This window comes from Mustela erminea, chromosome 1, assembly GCF_009829155.1.
Source record: "Mustela erminea isolate mMusErm1 chromosome 1, mMusErm1.Pri, whole genome shotgun sequence".
Classification (NCBI taxonomy): Eukaryota; Metazoa; Chordata; class Mammalia; order Carnivora; family Mustelidae; genus Mustela; species Mustela erminea.
The window spans coordinates 15330324-15348835 of NC_045614.1; the positions used below are offsets into that span (position 1 = coordinate 15330324).

Below are 18512 nucleotides of genomic sequence, written 5' to 3' on the forward strand. Positions count from 1 at the left end.
AGCCTAGAGAGCATTTGTAAACAAGGGCAGAGAGGCTTTTGTGCAGCATGTGCAAGATGCAGCTAAGAACTCACAGCTGCTTGAAAATTCCTTTTATGGAAAATTTTGAAAGTATGCAAAATCAGATACAGGTGTGTGCGTGTGTACACAGTGGTAGCAGCCATGTGAAAACTGTGTGTTTAAGGTAATGAATGTGAAGAAGTAAGTAGTTGCTGTGTTCAGTAGGAGGAGGAGAGGTAAATATAGTAGCATAAAAGCATTTCCCAAAAGGGTTCTCCCAGCACTCCAGGTTACCCTTGGTTTCTGGGCAGGACCCAGTCAGGTTTCTCTTTCGTATGTAGAGAGATTTCCGTATTGCATTTGACCTCAGAACATTTGTTCCACAATATGTTGTAGCTGCCACCAAAAATACTCTTGGGGTGGGGTGCCTGGGTGGCTCAGTGGGTTAAAGCCTCTGCCTTCGACTCAGGTCATGATCCCAGGGTCTTGGGATCGAGCCCCACATCAGGGAGCCTGCTTCCCCCTCTCTCTCTGCCTGCCTTTATGCCTACTTGTGATCTCTGTCAAATAAATAAATAAATCTTAAAAAAAAAAAATTGAAAAAAATTTTAACACAGTGATGGAGGCAGGGGACAGGGCAGTCCTTAGCCCCGGGCTAACCCAAAACCTGTGTGTGTTGGAGATCAGGGGGTAATTTGTTCATTTTCTACTTATAAAAGATGCTTGCTCATTGGAGAAATTTGGAGAATAGAGAAAGAAAAGAATGGTGTTTCTTACCCCTGGAGAGGAAAAGCTGTACTTCGGGGCTTTTTCCCCCAATTTGGCCTCTCCACTGGTATGTCCCTTGTGTGTAACTCACTGAGTGCCCTACAGAGGCATCATGCACCATTCTGTGTCCCTCTTAATGTTTTCATGAGAGAGGGGTGCCTGGGGTGGCTCAGCGGGTTAAAGCCTCTGCCTTCGGCTTAGGTCATGGTCCCAGGGACCTGGGATGGAGCCCCGCATCAGGCTCTCTGCTCGGTGGGGAGCCTGCTTCCTCCTCTCTCCCTGCCTGCCTGCCTCTCTGCCTGCTTGTGATCTCTGTCAAATAAATAAATCTTTCTTTTTTTTAATTAATGTTTTCATGAGAGAATATGACTATACCATTAAAAACCCTGTCATTGTGCTCTTTTGTAGGCGGGGCCCTTGCGTTTGTCAGCCCGAGCTTGGCAGTGCACAAGACCTCCTCAGCGGTGGACCGCCAGCGGGAGTACCTCCTGGACATGATCCCGCCACGCTCCATCCCCCAGTCAGCCACGTGGAAATAGTGCGAGCCGGGCCCAGTGGAGAACAGGCTCCCTCCTCCCTCCCACCTGGCCCTGCCACCCTCCACTCGGGAAGACCTCGTACTCCCTGAGGAAACGAGTGAGCGAGCGCCGGCCGCGCTGCAGAAGCAAGGGCCCCGTTCTTGGCTGCAGAGTCTCGTCGCAGCTGAGGGGCTGCTTCACAGGTGGACGAGGAATATCACTGAGGGACCTTTCCCTTGGGCTTTTTTCCTTTCTTTGCCTTTAGTTTGCCCAACACCAGCAGAAAAGTGGACCTTGGGGGCTGGTTCTGCTTCCGGCCCTTTCTTTCAGCGCCCCCAACCCCTCCCCACTCCCCCACCCCCCGGCAGGGTGCACGGACGGCTCACCCTGGACACTGTGACACGCTCGGCGAGACCGGCGCCCGGGGCTTCTGAAGTCGAGCGGAGCGTTCTGTTTTGTTTTTGCTTTTCCCCATCTTAGCCTCCCAGTCTTTGACTGCCTTCCTTCATGGCAATCTTTAGGTTGACAGATTTTTTTAAAATCACCTCATGATGATGGAGTTTAAAGTAAACCGTGCAGACCTAGGGGTCCCTGCCGAGCACGGCCCCCACACCCCAGAGGGTGGGCCACTGACTGCCTAGCCCTCACTCTAGTGGAAGGCCTCTGCTGCTGCTCATCCCGGAGACCCTGGACCTCCCACACTTAGCAGAAGAACAAACTGCAACCCAGACCCCAGCCAGAGAGCCTGGGATCCCAGAAGCCGCACGCCGCCAATAGAGGAGGGAGAGAGAATTGGCAGCAACACCCAGAGCCTGAGTGGGAAGTTGAAGGGGCGGGCTATTGTGTTTTTTTGTTGTTGTGGTTTTATTTTATTAAATTTCTCCTTTACTTACTTATTTTGATGGACACCATCTTAAGCTGCCCTGGCCTATGCTTCTGTCAGGTGTGTCTGGTGGGGAAGTACCCCTGCCCTTCCAAGACTTCAGGGTTTTCATTTGGGTCTAGTTTAGAACTTTCCCTTAAAACAGGGCCATGCTGCCAGGGTTCGCCTTCAGACTGTTTTTGTTTTGGTTTTGGTTTTTTTGTTTTGTTGTTTTGTTTTTTATTTTTTGTTTTTTTTTTTTTAACTCTCTTTTGAGTCTACAGAAATGTCTTATGCAAAGGATCAGGTCTGCTCTTAGTTGTGTTTCATTTTGGTTTATCCCACTTCCTAAAAATCTGTTCCATGAGGATAGGCAGAAGCTGTCATGAGTGTGCTCTGCACAGGGCTGTCTCCGTGCAGGTGCGTGGGTGTCCTGTGTGCATGCACACGTTTGTCGACGTGGAGATGGGGTACTCTTGCTCCCCACTTCAGCCCCAGCCCTAGTTTTCCTATCCATGCAGTTAGGGACTTAATTTAAAATCCTTATTTTGTAGGGCCTCCTTCTTCAAAACACACTGCTACAACATTCTAATAAAGGCTCATTTAACCCCCTCTCTCATGTGTGAATATCCATGTTTAGCAACATTTTGACCCGCGGTAGAAGACCTAGTTTTGCAACATTCTAATTTTTTGTTGTGTAAAACCCTATATTTTAAATTGATTTTTGTTTTGAGTGCATAACTTAGAGGGGCTGGAGGAGGGGAGGGCAAGGAAGGGTGGCTTTCATTCCAAGATCCAGGGATTTGGGGGAAAAGAGGGAAATTGACATGGGGGGTGTTTTACACCAAAAAATCAAGAGTATGCAAGCATTTCTATTTCTCACATTTTTCTGTGTGCCTGGCAAATAAATACTTGTCTTATACTATCCTGAGCTGTTAGCCCTCTCTGTTCAATGACATGGGCCAGATTTTCCAAATCCTTCAAGAAGGAGCACCTAGGCTGGCCACTTCTATGGGCAAACAGACGTCCGTTCTATGCAGTAACTTGGGATCAGGTGTCCAGGCAAGAGTCACCTCTGCACTGGAGGGGTGTGCCAGGATTGTCACGCCCCAGCTGGGGTTGAATGGGTCTATGACTCATGGGCCCAAGCTGAACTGTGCTGCACAGGTTGACCCTCAACCTCAGCCCATTAGAACCTCGCTCATCTCTGTGCTCAGGAACCCACCTCCACTCACCTTTCCTGGCTGGACTTCTACCGGCCCCTGAGCTGTTAAGTGGGCCTCATGAATTCAGACAAACTCAACCACCACAGGTGGAGGATGGGGCTACCGGCCCTGGCTCTCCTCCTCCAGCCCAGGGTCCCTGGGAATCCCATCAGGGGCCACTTACTGTGACATGTAACTTTTTTTAAAGGAGAGAAGAACGTGAGATGCCTTAATCTTTTGTTCATTTCTACTGTATCAAAACTCTTACCCCCTCCCTTTTTTTTTCTTTTGTTTCCCCCTTCGCAGTATAACTTCTCTGATAAGCCCCAAATGAGTAGTTTTTTGATGAGGCTTATGATGTTGCAGGAAAGGCATATTAAATACCTCTCTGCATGTGGGGTTTAGACATTAGGAAACAGATAGTAACGTTAAGAGTGTTCTCCCAGCAGCAAAGCCTGTCAGAATTGGTCACAGTGCTGGGGTCCTGGTCTCCCCCACCCCCACCCCAGGAGCCTCAGGACTGAAAGGACTTGGTTCCTACAAGCAGTGACAATGTGGGAGGAGGATGATGGTCCCAAGTTACCTGTGACATGAACTCTGGCAACTGGAAACTGTTCAAGATGATAGTCACTCAAGGGTGAAGGGCTGCATGTTTGAAGTAGCTGTCATACATGTAAACATGAGTGTTCATGTAGATACATGTGTGTCCACTTGGAGCCTCCCATTGCTCTGGCCATCCTACCCATGTCACTGGGTCCCCAGTGTCCCAACTGTGATGTTGGGACCCTCACCTTTGAGAAGGCCAACAGTTGCCCTCCCAGGGGTAACCTCTACTCCTGTTTGTACCCTAAGACCTTTATGAAGCAAACTTGGCCCCAGTGCAGAGGGAATGAAAGCCAACTGAGTACAGCTGCGCTGGGTGTTGTGGTTGCTGTGTCTCACACGTCATTTTCCTATGGACAGAAAGACATGGGGAGGAGTTTTCTATATAAATACTCTCATCACAGGGGTGTAAATCATGGAAAAGACAGTCGTTGCTGCTGCACCATTGGGTTTTTATTTGATGCCGAGTTATGCTGCACATGATGGTTGCCTAAAGAACTTGGACTGAGCTTTTTTTTTTTTTTTTTAAGGACAGCTAAAGTTTTATAATCCTTAATGAAAGTGTAATAGAAAGTTACACTAGTGCAGGGTATTTGGAAGGTGGGGGTTTGCGGGATGGGTGGGTGGGGAGGTTGTCACTTGTATTTATTGTGACTCTAAATCTTTGATAATAAATGTAAAAGGTTGACCACCAAACCAGAATAGAAGTTCCAATAAACAAGAGGCTGGAATCAATGGCTATACTTGTGTCATGAGGAAGTTTTAGAATCTGACGGAAAATAAAGAAATGGACAACATGTTGGGTGTATATTTCTTTTGTCCCCTCAGCCCTGCTTTTCCTGCACTTATTTTTGTCCCAGCTTTGGGACAGTTTGGAGACTGGGGAAGGTGTAGCAGGGTGACCCCTTGTTAATGGGGAAACAATGACATCTGCTTCCCGGGCTTCTTTCGGACTTAATTTCCAAAGGTGGTGGGATACTTCCCCAAACTGGGCACTGTGGTTTTGCTTCTGGGCCTCCCATCTTCACCAGAACCTGTGGCTTTGTGGCCTGCTTATTCACAGCCGAGAGAAGTGAAGTGAAAATCCAGTGGGTGTTGCCCATCCATTAGCTCTTAGTCCCTTCCAGCCTCCGCCCCCCGCCCCCGAAGTGCTAAGTTTTTATGGGCCAATGTTCAGGCTTGGCATCTGCATTCGGTGTCTTTGCTGCAGGACTTAGAATAGATGCAGGTTCTAGCACTGATGGAGCTGCTGTGCCAGCTCTGAAATCAATTTCTGGTGAACATTTGTTTTCAGATGTTGATGCACTGTTTGAAAAGTTATTGAGACCTGTGCTCACTGGTGAATTTTTTGGTAGTATTTTTTAAAAGATTTGTTTTAGAGGTGGAGGGAGTGCAAGCAAATGGGGGAGGAGCAGAGGGGGAGAGACTGTCAGGCAGGCTCTCCACTGAGCGCTGAGCTTGAATCAATCCGGGGCTCCATCTCAGGACTCTGTGATCACAACCTGAGCAAGTCATATGCTCAACCAACTGATCCAGCTGTCCCAGTGACTGGTGAATTCTGATGTGCCTAAAATACAACTGTGTTTTCCCAGGTGCATTCGTTTGTTCGTTCATTCATTCATTCATTTTGCAGTTTCTCCTCTTTTTTGTTAAGACATTCCTGCTTCCAGCCTGGGGGTTGATGGTCCTCTCCAACCACCACACCTAACTACGTTTCACAAGGCACAGAACTGACAGAAGACATTACAGAAATTAAACCCAAAACTGTCCCAGTCTACCTGTGAAACATCCTGACTGGTGCCCCATGCCCCACCACTGGCTGTGAGAAGCACACTTATGGGGCTCCAAATTCAGCCCTCAAGTGAGTTTTCACTGGGTTAGGCACAGGTTCCTCCACTGACCCACTGACTCAACAGGGGTGAGTGTCAAGCAGCTTCTCCAGCCAACAAATGGGACAACTGCCTCAATCCTTGAGGCCCTGTCCCCTCTGAACCGATCAACAGGTCTATGGCCATGGGGTAGGAAGATACCCAGGCCCCATTGCTCATACACATTAATCTACAGATGAAAAAGGCACATACCATACCCAAGGCACTAGGATTCCTTGTGACAAGAGCTAGGAGGGAAAGAACAGTGTCAGGGAAGAGATGACTTAAACCAAGTCTGGAATAAAGAAACTGGTAAGTGGTGCAGGTAATGGCAACAGCCAGTGCAAAGGCTCAGAGGTAAGACCAAACTTGTCGGGTCAAGGACAAGGCAGGCAGTGTGGTTGGGCCACAGGATAAAGGGTTGAGGATGTGGGTTTCATTCTGAGTGTAGTGGGAGCCTCAAGAAGGTTCAGGGTGTGGTCTTTCAATGAACCACATAGCCTCTCCCTACAACCTGGAAGATAGATTCCTGCCTCCATTTTCCAGGTGCAGAGTCCACAGAATGGTCCAGACCAGAAGAGGCATCCTCCTTAGTGTAAACCTGAGGGGTTGGGTTTTCTTTCTTGGCTCAGATGTGAACCAGCCAGGACAGGAGGCTAGTCACTTCCCCTCTCTTAGCCTCAGTTTCCTCATCTGCCTATTCAAAAGCGCTTAGGGAAGAGCTGACATTTACTCCCCAGGGCACCTGAGAACACAAAGGGTGAGTGAGCAAGAGTGGGGAGTTACCAGACACACAAGATGACCAGCCTCCTCAGAGACTGGGGCTCCGACATGGGTAGAATTAGGGCTTAGAGAGACATCGTCAGTGCACCCCAAGTGAGAGCTGCTGTCATCAAACCCACTAACTTCACTGCAACAAAATAATCCCCAATTTCCCCCAGGACCTGTGGGTCCCCTCTTCAGACATACACTTACCTCTCCACCTCTTCTTCCTCCCTTTCCACTCCCACCGTAGGACTTTTTGTGGCATTCTCCCAAACACACCAGCTCCAGCGTATCTTGGGAACACTCAGAACATGTTCCTTCTGCTGTTTCCAGTGTGTGATTCTCTCAGGGTTAAGCTCAAATGTCTGTTTCCGTCCTTCCTTGGTCACCTGCCCCTCCCCTCACCCAGCATTTAGCACAAATTACAATTCTTTTCTTTCCATGCTATTGATTTTTACTTGACTTTTCACTGGCGTCCTCACTGAAGTAAGGAATAGATCCAAGCCTCACTGTGGAGTCCCAGAGCTTGGCACACAGTAGGCATTCAATAAACGCATGAATGAAGAGAGGACTGAAGTAACCATCTTGCCCAGCAGACTCATGCCCCCACTCTTTTGACTCTCACCCGCTAGACAACTTCTTTACCAAGGAAGGGCCCTTACTAAGGAGAGTTTTCCACCACCTCCCCACCCCACTCCAGCCATATCTAGTTTCAAATTCCAGATGTGTTCTTGGGCAAGCGTCACTTGTGTGAGCCTCAATTTCCTCATCTATAAACTCAGTTTCTGTTGAGACAGCTCCCTCCCCTTGTCCCCAACTCTGTTCCATTCTTAAACACGGGGAGGGTGCTGGGATCCTTGCTCCCAGCCCCGCATCTCTATTCCCAGGGCCATCACGACCCTTTGAGTTCTTTTGAGATTGGAGAACCCAAAAGTCTAGTCTGAATCCTCCCAATTCCTTTTCAAGACCTAGAGCTAGAACCTCAACAAGTCTTTCTCTACAATGAGGCGCCACGCCTGACTTCCGCTGGGGGATAACCTCCCACCCCTACTTGGTAAAAGGGGGCCATTGGTGGAGGCAGGTGTGAGGAAGAGCGAGTTTATTGCAAGTTCCAAGGAGGAAGCGCTCGGACCGTGCCTTCCCCACCAGCATGAGCGGGTGACTAGAGAAGGACGCCCTCCACACGCGTCCACTCCCTGGCAGCTCCTCCAAGTATCCACCGCCTGCCCACATCCATCGCTCATTCCGCGCTGGCGCAACGCTTCCATTTCTTCTCGTCCCTTCCCCTCCCGAGGCCTTCTCTTGGGAAACAGAGGAAGCGCTTGCGCCCTCCTGCTCTCGGGATCTTGGGGAGAGGAGCTAGATTCTAAACAGGGGCGACTATGGCCCCAGCCATCCAGAGTCAGGAAAAAGGGGGAAGTGCGCGTGCGCAGTGGCGCGTGTCGGCTTCGCGAGAGTACGGAATGCACTGCGCTTGCGCAGTGCTCGGGGCGGCGGGAATGGCGGGAACCCCGGCTTCTAGCTGGAGTCCCCAGCACGCAGCCAGCCGTTGCGCGCTACCTGGCCCGCTGAGGGCCTGGCAGACGGGCTGAACTGCAGCAATTCTGCGATCAGGGCTTTGCAGCGCTCCGACAGCTCGAGGCCGTCGGGGTAGAGGACGCCGCGCTTCTGGCGCCTGGGCAGACCAGCGATGTCCGAGTCGTCGAAGGGCATGCACCCGGTGACCATGACGTAGAGCACGACGCCCAGGCTCCACACGTCGTACTTCTTGGGGTCGTATGGGATACCCAAGAGTACCTCAGGAGACGCGTAGGCGGCCGAGCCGCAGTAGGTAGTGCTCAGGTCAGGATAGCCGTGTGCCTGGCGACCAAAGCCAAAGTCAGTGAGCTTCACGCGGCGCTCGTCGGGGCTCAGCAGCACGTTTTCGCACTTGAGGTCACGGTGCACCAAGTGGTGGTCATGCAGGTAACGCACAGCCCCAGCGATCTGCGCAAAGAGGTCGCGCGCCTGGCTCCCGGGGATGCGCCCGTTGCGCTGCACTGCCTGCAGCAGGTCGGTGGCAGCCGCCTCCATCACGATATAGAGCTTCCCATTGCACACTTCGATGAACTCGAAGACGTGCACGATGTGCGGGTGTCGCACGCCTCGAAGGATGGACAGCTCGCGTGGCAGAAACTTGTTGACGAAGTCGGGCGGCGCGCGCCGCCGGTCCACCACCTTGATGGCCACTGTGCCCTTGTATTTCTTGGACGTGGCCACCTTCACCTTGGAGTAACTGCCCTCGCCTATTGTGCGTCCCAGCTTATAGCCGAGTTCGCTCAGAAGTTTGTCGCCCGACATGGTGGCGCCTGGGGCGCGCGGGGAGCAGGAGGCGGCTGCTGTCGGGGGGCGGCCGGACTCCAATCTCGGGCCTAACCCATGGCGCTTGGCACCTGCACACCCGCACCCCCATGTGCCCACTCCCGGGTCCCCGCCGCAGAGGTGCCTTTTATTGCCCAGGTAACAATTTCTGCCTTGTGAAGTGACCACAGGCGTCACCCCACCCCGCCTCCGGGTGGGGGCCCCCTGGACCCCGCCCCACGGGGCCCCCCAAGGCCATCAGGCTTTGTGACTCATAATCGCTCTGAATGGCCCAGTTCACATGAGAGGCTGTTAGCAAGGGGTCCCGACCACCACTCAGGAGCAGAATCCATGCCTGGCGTTGGAGTGGCTCCTCATGACTCGAAGCTGAGCAGCAGTCGCCCCCCAGCTTTATGTACCCGGCCCCGGCCATGTGGAGCCTTGAGACGCCCGCGAAGGAGAGAAAACGAGAGAGGGAGCTTAACTTGGTAACTCGGTGACCCGGCTCCCTCAGGAGCTTGGGGTCTCTGGCCTCAGGACCACACCAGAGGAAAGGTGTACGGAGGTCCTTTAGGGCAAGAACCCGGGCGACCAGACGGGCTACAGGCATCTACACCGACTGAACCAAGCCCCGTCTAAGAGAAATGATAGGGAATCCTCGGCTGCACCCCGCCGCCCAGTGGATTCCTGGACCTATTGCCCAAGCTCTCCTTCACGGTGGGAGAGCTACACTAGAGTCCCAGACGCCCTAGTACCGCCCACGACATGCGCGGTACTTTCAGCCACACTCATCATGGCGACGGCCTCCGGACGTAACTTCCGCCCGCGGCCGGAAGTTGGGGTCCTGTGAGCATGGCAGCATCGAAGGTGAAACAGGACATGCCCCCTCCGGGGGGCTATGGCCCCATCGACTACAAGCGGAACCTTCCGCGTCGGGGACTGTCGGGTCAGTGTTGCACTGCGCCGGGGTGTCAGAGTTGGGGCTTCGGGACGCCGCGATGGGGGAGGGGGGGTCGCCGGGGAGTCTCGCGGGCCTCAGTTTCCACCGCGGTGTGACGGGAGGCGGAGCCCAGGTATCCCGGATAGCTTCGGTAGTGATGAGAGTAACTGCTGGAGTTTGTCGAACGCTTACTGAGCTTTGTTTTCTTCACAGAACAGTCTGGAAGGTCGGTCCCCTTAATCCTTTCCATTCTGCGGTTGGTTAGATCGGTGTAGCTCGTGCCCCGAGCCCTCGGCCACACTTCCGTTTCACAAGTGGGGAAACTGAGGCCCGAGAGAGGCTGCTACCTACCCCCACGGCCACCCAGTGTAACACTCATGCTGGATCCGGAACATTAAGGGCATTTAGGTGTTCCTCCCTGTAGTACCTACCCGCGGATGTCCCAGCAATATGTATTCTTAAATTTTTCAAATGTTTTAAGTAACATTTAGAAGTTTGCTATTAGGCTCAACACAGAAAAATGTAAAAGAAAAAAAAAGTAGGGGCGCCTGGGTGGCTCAGTGGGTTAAAGCCTCTGCCTTCAGCTCAGGTCATGATCCCAGGGTCATGGGATCTAGCCCCGCATCGGGCTCTCTGCTCAGCAGGGAGCCTGCTTCCTCCTTCTCGCTCTCTGCCTGCCTCTCAGCCTACTTGTGATCTCTGCCTGTCAAATAAATAAATTAAAAATCTTAAAAAGGGGCGCCTGGGTGGCTCAGTGGGTTAAGCCGCTGCCTTCGGCTCAGGTCATGATCTCAGGGTCCTGGGATCGAGTCCCGCATCGGGCTCTCTGCTCAGCAGGGGACCTGCTTCTCTCTCTCTCTCTCTCTGCCTGCCTCTCAGTCTACTTGTGATCGCTCTCTGTCAAATAAATAAATAAATAAAATCTTAAAAAAAAAAAATCTTAAAAAAAAAGAAAAGTAGAAGGGACATATACTTGCACCTAGGGTTAACAGAAATACAAAATTTTAAAAAGCATGAATGCATTTCCCGTAACTCGTCAAACTTTACATTTATTGTTATGCACATGTGCCTCAATTAAAAAAATATATACAGGCATGGTAAAGAAAGAATTCAGACTGTGGGAAAGTATCAGGGGAAAACTCAAGCTCTTTCCAGCCCCTCGGCTTTTTTGTTTCTCAGAACAGCAGTTGACAGACTTTTCTGTAAAGGGCCAGATAAACATTTTATGCAGATGGTCTCTATCCACTGCTCCTTCTTTATTTTTTTTTTTAAGATTTTATTTATTTATTAGAGGAAGAAAGCAAGCATGAGAGAACATGAGCAGGGGCAGGGGTAGAGAGAGAGGGACAAGCAGACTCCCCACGAAGTGGGAAGACTGTAGTGGGGCTCAGTTCCAAGACCCCCAAGATCACAGCTTGAGCTGAAGGATGCTTAACCAACTGAGCCACCCAGGCGCTCTTCTGCTGCTGCATTTTCACAACTGTTTATCAACCTAAAAATGTTCTTCGCCTGAGGGCCGTTACAAAAACAGGCTTGACTCATCCCAGAACACACTGAATGAAAATGTGATCTGAATCTCTTCAATTTCTTTTCTCAAAGTGTGACTTAACACCCAGGCCAGTGTACCCCTCACGTGTGCGGCTTGAGGTCTGTTGATACATGTGCACCTGTGTGTGGTACAGACCAGGCTGGCAGAAGGGTCCCAGCCTGTGAGCCTCCCTGGGCTGCTCCTAGTCAGCATGTCTCTTTTATTTTTAAGTCACAGTGTGCCCTTAATCCCAGTCCTCTTCCAGTTCATGACATGGTAGTGTCTCCCATGTGCCATCTAGACCGTTACCTAGGGTTGGGCTTCCTAGTTGCACCCCTTCACACCAGCTTGCGTTGTAGCATATACAGACCTGCCCCCTGGCTACAGTGGGCTGAGGAGGAGACCCCTTCTGGTGGCGAGGTCTTTGTTCTGTCCCTGCATTCAGTAGTTGCTTGTTGAGTGTGCATGTGGCACTGAGTCCTGTCTGGAAGAGCTCACAGCCTCGCAGAGGAGATGAATGTGTCGCACCAGAATTTCCTATATTGGCAAGGCTCCAGCTCAGCAGGGTCCGTTTTAGCCAGGGTGGGCTGGAAGGACCTCTCCGAAAGTTCCTTAAGTGGAGGGAACAGCAAGTGCAACAGCCCTGCTTTCCATCCTGCACCCCATGCTAATCATCTGTCCTGTGCCGCCCTCCAGCCTTGAACTCAAACCTTTGTCCCCATGGCCCTCTCCCGATTAGTCCTACCCTGCTCTGCTCCTGTAAGGTACACAAGCCTGGCATCCACTCCCCTCTTCTCTGCCCAGATCACTCACCCCTAGTGTCCTAGAACCTGCAGAGCTGGCTCAGACCACCTTTAATCCCCACTGCTCCCGAAGTGACTGCTACCTCCATCTTTCCCACTCATTTCTCTTCTCTCTACTCTCTCGTGCCCAGTGGGTGGCCCTTTTTTTGTTTCCCTTATGTCTTTAACTTTTTTTTTTTTTTGGAATTCACAGACCATACCATATAATTCACCTATTTCATGCATACAAATCACAGATTTTTAGTCTGTTCACAGTTGCATAACCATCACCAGGATCTAAATTTATAACACATCTGGGGCACCTGGATGGCACAGTCGCTTAAGTGTCTGACTCTTGGTTTTGGCTCAGGTCATGATCTCAGAGTCATGGGACCAAGCTCTTCGTGGGGCTCCACCATCACGGGGGTCTGGTTGGGTTCTCTCTCTAGCCCCTGCCTCTCCCCCTGTGTGTGTGAGCACATGCGCTCTCCCTCCAATAAATCTATAAATAAATCTAAATAATTAAATAAATAGATAAATTTATAACAGTTCCATCACTCCAGAAGGAACCCCAAGCTCATGAGGAGTCACTCCCCATCCTCCCTCTCCCAAACCCTGGCAACTAGCGGTCTGTTTTTTGTCTCTATGGATTTGCCAGTTCTGGACGTTTCATGAAAATGGGCTCCTATTCTGTGTGGCTTCTGGTGTCTGGCTCAGCAGGACGTTTTTAACGTGCATGGTGTAACATGTCTCAAAGCTGCTTTTTTGTTGTTGTTGTTGTTGAGTAATATAATAATATTCTTGTATGAATGGGCCACAATTTGTGTATACATCTACCACTTGATGGACATTTGAGTTGTTGCCACCTTTTGGCTGCTGTGAACATTCCTGTGCAAGCTTCTATGTGGGTATATGTTTCGTTTTTCTTGCGGGAAAATTTCACCTAGCAATAGCATAGCTGTCATATGCTAACTCCACGTTTAACGTTTTGAGGAACTGCCAAGCTGTTTTCCAAATTGGCTGTACTGTTGTACATTTCTTCCTGCATTTATTTTATGGGATTTCCAATTTCTCCACATCTGGACAACACTCATTATTTTCCTTTTTTTTTTAAATTCTAACCATCCCAACGGGTGTGAGGTGTCTCATTGTGGTTTTGATTTGCATCTCCATGGTTACTAATGATGTTGAGCGTATTTTCATGTGTTTCTAGGCCATTTGTATAGCTCTTCGGGAGAAGTACCATCCAAGTCCTTTATCCATTTTTTAAAAGTTGGGTCGTTCAACTTTATTAGTTTTTTTTAAATTTGAGGGAGATAGTGCGCAAGTGCCGTCAGTTTGGGGAGAATCTTAAGCAGGCTCTGTGCCGAGCGTGGATCCTGGTGCAGGGCTTGATCCCATAATGCTGAGACCATGACCTCAGCCAAAACCAAGAAGGGAGGATGCTCAACCAACTTAGCCACCCAAGCGCCCCAGGGTGTTCATCTTTTTTATTACTGAATTTACAGAATTCTTTATACATTTTGGTTACCATTCCTTTATCAGATAGAGGATTTTCAGAGACTTTTCTTCCATTCTGGAGGTTGTCTTTCTAGCTTGTTGGCGGCATCATTTGTAGCACAAAAGTTTTTCATTTCAGCGAAGCCCAGTTCATCTATTTTTTTTTTCCTTTTGTCACTTGTGCTTCTGGCGTCCCAGCTAAGAAGCCATTGCCTCATCCAAGGTCACAGAGACTGACTAATCTGTTTTCTAAGAGTTTTATAGTTTTAGCTCTCAAATTGAGGTCTTTGATCCATTTTCAGTTAATTTTTGTGTATGGGGGAAGGAAAAAGCACACTTTATTCTTTTGCATGTGGCTGTCCACTTATCCAATTTGCTGAAAGACTATTCTTTCCCCATTGAATTGTCTTGGCACCCTTGTCCAGAATCAATTGACCGTAAATGTGAGGGTTTATTTTTGGACTCTCAGCTCTGTTCCATCGATGTACATGTCTATCCTGATGCCATGCCACACTGTCTTGTACACACAGCTGTGTGTGAAGTCTGAAACTATGAAGTGCGAGTCCTCCAACTTTGTTGTTTTTCAGAATTGTTTTGGTTAATCTGGGCCCTTGAATTTCCATATGAATTTCACAATTGGCTGCTCAGTTTCTGTAGGGCAGATAAAGGGGGAAGGTTGGGATTCGGATGGGACCCCATTGAACTGGTACCTTCCTTTGGGTCGTGCTGCCATCTGAACAAGGTTAGGTACTGATACTGAACACAGGATGTGGCCAGCACCCACTCCTGGGCATGACCATAATCAGCCTCCCCCTCCGGACTGACAGGTCCTGAAGCACAGACCCATGCTCAGGGTTTGGGGTCTCAGCCTCTCCAGTGTCAGCAAGAAAGAGCTGCACATTCGTAAAGGCCATTTTTGTCTTGGAATTGATCCTAAATGTGGGCCCACACGTGGGTGCCTGGTATGAAGACAAGGGGTCTCCATTAGGGTAGCCCAGGCCTTTGCCCTGGGGCTGGGTCAAAAGAAGAAGACCCCAGGGCTTCTCTGTAGCTACTGAAAAGGAAGAGGCAGCTCTTCTAGGATGTTCTGTCTGGCACAGGTGGTCAGCCATGTGTAAGAGCCATAACTATGTTGGGAGCTGGTCCTAGGCACTCGAGCCTCGAGCCTCCCAGGAGGAATCTCCCTCTGTGCACAGGAACCAGGGTGCCTTCACTGTCCTGCCCCCGTAATTTGGAAATGTCTTACTCTGAGCTCATGTTTGTTTCATTTTGTTTTGCTTTTTAAAGATTTATTTATTTATTTATTTGGGAATGAGAGCAGGAGCATGGAGAGAGAAGCACCCGATGCGGGGCTCAATCCCAGGATCCTGAGATCATGACCTGAGTCGAAGGCATACGCTTAACCAGCTGAGCCCCTGAACTAATGTTTTTAACAGGCTTGACTGAGGAGCTGAAAAATCTAACCAGTTTCTTATGCACCTCTGGGTCCAACAAAGGTGCCAGAAAAAACATGTGCTGAACTGAGCTGAAGAAGAAGGACGAGGACAGGGACAACAGAGGCTCCCTGCAGGCTGCGAGCAGGGCTGCGACTCCCAGAGCCCCTTCCCCACCCCACCCCACCCCGCCCCCAAATCCTAGGGAATGGCCTCACCCACCATTTGCTGGTCATTTCCTGGGTGTTAACTTGAGCTCAACCTGGCCGAGCTTGTCCATTTTTCCCAGCAACCATGGGGCCCATCCCGGGAAGAGACCACAGCTCGAAAGATAAGAGCGTATAGGGTGACCTGGCCCCAGCCAGGCCGCAGGCAGTTAGGGCCTCCATGAAGACCGCAGCAGGCCCACAGCCTGTCCATCAGAATTACAGTGCAGGTGCCTGCTGGTGTCAGTAAATATTCATGGCAGCCTCTGTCCCCTGGTGCCCGGGCAGGGGGCTCGACCTGCTGGGCCAGGAGGCGGCACATCAGGGAGCCCATGGGCTGCTGGGCGGGCCCCGCAGGGCACTGCCTGCCTCCCGCAGCCCATCCAGCCCCCTATGGGCAGGACTCAGAGGAGTGGCCCAGGCAGCCAGGCGCCACCGTGGAGCTGGACCCAGCAGTAGACACCATCCTGCCCCGTGCAAGCACCCGCCGACTGGGAGCCAAACGGCCTTCCACAAGATCGTGGGGTGGCAGCCTCCCAGCCATGAATAAGAAGACCCACGGGCTCTCCTGCAGTCCCTGCCCACACTGTACCTTCTGGAAACTGTCCCATGGTGGGTAGAGGTGTGGTGGCTGCATCTGCCTCTCTTGTCAGAGAGAAGCTGAGACAGCCTGGAGTCCCTGCCGCAGGCCGGGGGAACGGACTGAAGAGTGGTCTGCAGTTTTGGAGGAGGGGGTCCAAGGGAAGGGGCCGGTGGACATTCCACGGGGACCAAAAAATAATAATCTGAGGAAATATGCACTAGAGACGGTACTGGCCATCTCTAGGAGAAGGTCACTAAGACTTTGACCTTCTCCTGCGTCAGTGTTGGTGGTGTGTTGCACAGCAAGTGGAGTGCACGTCCCGGGAAGAAGCTGCAGGGAGCGGCCTGTCCCGCGGGCAGGCGCTGACTGGTGGCCTCTCCCCCCACAGGCTATAGCATGTTCGCTGTGGGCATTGGGACCTTGCTGTTCGGGTACTGGAGCATGATGAGGTGGAACCGCGAGCGCAGGTAGGCCCCAGGCCGCCCCGGGCGGGATGCCCCTGGTACCCGTGGGGCCCTGCCTCAGCCCCTGGGGACTCAGGAAGTGGGGACCCGGACTGAGTCCACTTCTGAGCTTTCCACTGAAGAAAGGACTCGTAAGCAAGGAGCTCTTCGCCAGATGTCCCTTGGCCTCCGCTGCTCGGGAACCGAGGGTCTGGATTAGGATGGCACATCAGGTGGAGGTGGACGGGTGGGCCCAGGACGTGTTCTCCTAGTGGGTTTTTGCCATTGGTAACCAGGCAGTGAGAACAAGGGCATAGATGGTGGTCGTGCCAGCACATGGGGCCAGAGGCACCAAGGCAGAGCGTGGCCTCCGTTCACTCTGGCTGCTGCCTCTCAGCTGCCCTGCCCCACCCTACCCCGGCGTGCTATGTGTCCTCAGCACCCCCTTGAGGTCACCTGCCCCCCACAAGTCTGGGAGTCCCTGAGGGTAGTGCTGGAGAAGGCCTGCATGTGTCAGGTACTCGGGGTGGGGTACACTCAAACCAGGTCCGGCCCCCCAGGACCCCGTGCAGAGGTCTGGCCACTGGAGTGACAACTGTGTGGCTGTGGCGGGGGCATCTGCTCCTGTGGGTCTGGAGGAGGGGAGGGGGGAGACTGAAGCTCATCCACACCCTTCCCCATACGGCTTTGAGATTCCTGGTGATGAGGGGACAGGGCCAGGGGCCACCTGCTGGCCCACATCTCTGGGTGCCGCTCCCGCAGCGTAGATGTGGCTGGTGGCTCAAAGATGCAGAGCTGTCTGCCCCGGGCTCACACTCCAGGGTTATTTTGACAAGAGGATATGGTTTTGAAAGCCCAGAGTCCAGCGATGAAGGCCCCATCCCCCGTCCCCGGTTCACCACAGTCATCAGGCCAGGGCTATTTTTAGGATTAAGAAATAAAGTTTTTAACTGGAAAAAAAGTGTGAAGCCAGCAGTCTTGTGGATCAGTGCCTGTGCCAGCTGTGTGCCCCCCCCCCCGCCTCTCATCCTGTGGCAGGTAGAGCTTATTGCCAAGCCCCGCCGCGCTCACTTGCCTCTCCTCCAGCCCCCTTCCCCACGTGTCACCAGTGGGGCTGAGGCCACGTCTACCCCCAGCTCCAGCCTGATCTAATCTGTTGGTTCTCGGGTTTTGCAGGCGCTTGCAGATTGAGGACTTCGAGGCCCGCATCGCGCTGATGCCACTGTTGCAGGCAGAGAAGGACCGGAGGTGGGGCCACTGGGACCAGGGTTGGAAGGTCGCAGGCCTGAGTGTCCCATGCTGCAGTGCAGGACCTGGCCGGAGTGCATATGGGGACTGACAGCTGTGTCCTTGCATACGTGGGGCTGCCGTCATCCTTGGAGAGGGCCCCAAACTTGACTTAAAGTGAGGACCCAAGGGACAGAATGGGAAGGTTCCCTGGAGGAGGAGACATTGAGGCTGCAGCAGGAGGACAGTAAAAGTTTGTAGGGGGAAGGAAGGGACAAGTGGAGACAGCGTGTGCAGGGTTGGCAGTGGCAGGAGGTGATGGGGAGTGGAACAGGGAGGGGCCCCGAGGGGTGCTCAGGCCTGTCCCCCACCTCTCATTTCATCCCCGCAGGGTCCTGCAGATGCTTCGAGAGAACCTGGAGGAGGAGGCCATCATCATGAAGGATGTGCCCGACTGGAAGGTGGGTCCTGGGCAGGGAGGGTGGGGGTGCGGGCCCCCCGCAGAAACACAGCCCCCCACGGGAAGCCTGAGGCTGAGAGGGGTCCTGGAGGCCAGGCATGAGGAAGGGGAGACAGCAGCTTTCAGTGTAGAGACAGTGGCCACCAGGCCTAGTGGGGTCCCCCTAGGCAGTGTGGGCCTGAGCGGGTAGCTGCACCCCCACTTACATCCTGCGGTCTCCACAGGTGGGTGAGTCTGTGTTCCATACAACGCGCTGGGTGACTCCCGTGATGGGCGAGCTGTATGGGCTGCGTACAAATGAGGAGATTGTCGACGCCGCCTATGGCTTCATTTGGTACACGTAGGGGGCCGCTCCCCTTGGACCCCTTGGACCCCTGCACCCTCCCCACTGGAAAGAATAAATGCTCTGGAGACCTGCCTGCCTATGTCCCAGCGACTGAGTTGACTGGCGAGTGGGGCCCTATTGGGTTACACATGGCCT

At 52.2% G+C, this 18512-nt stretch overlaps 3 protein-coding genes across 11 annotated transcripts in view; 2 read left to right on the forward strand and 1 right to left on the reverse strand.

Annotated features, from left to right (window-relative positions):
* Positions 1-4753, forward strand: part of GATAD2A (GATA zinc finger domain containing 2A) — a 107380-nt gene extending 102627 nt beyond the window's left edge. For all 9 annotated transcript variants that reach the window (XM_032316883.1, XM_032316916.1, XM_032316924.1 and 6 more), the window contains one exon: positions 1177-4753. In XM_032316883.1, the coding sequence (XP_032172774.1) occupies positions 1177-1307 (131 nt within the window). In that variant the 3' untranslated portion in view covers positions 1308-4753. The remainder of the gene's footprint in view (positions 1-1176) is intronic.
* Positions 4754-8026: 3273 nt separating this feature from the next.
* On the reverse strand, positions 8027-9131 carry TSSK6 (testis specific serine kinase 6). Its single transcript, XM_032316934.1, has one exon. The coding sequence runs from the start codon at positions 8927-8929 to the stop codon at positions 8108-8110; it is 822 nt and encodes a 273-aa protein (XP_032172825.1). The 5' UTR covers positions 8930-9131; the 3' UTR covers positions 8027-8107.
* A 576-nt stretch (positions 9132-9707) lies between these two features.
* NDUFA13 (NADH:ubiquinone oxidoreductase subunit A13) lies at positions 9708-18449 on the forward strand. Its single transcript, XM_032316963.1, is given in 6 exon segments — positions 9708-9762; positions 9765-9875; positions 16290-16368; positions 17521-17592; positions 17963-18032; positions 18256-18449. Coding segments are annotated over 6 exon segments (492 nt in total). The 5' UTR covers positions 9708-9722; the 3' UTR covers positions 18376-18449.
* Positions 18450-18512: the final 63 nt, after the last annotated feature.

Excerpts from the sequence above, each read along its gene's own strand:
- TSSK6 (XM_032316934.1), bottom strand. The coding sequence starts at position 8,929 with ATGTCGGGCGACAAACTTCTGAGCGAACTCGGCTATAAGCTGGGACGC.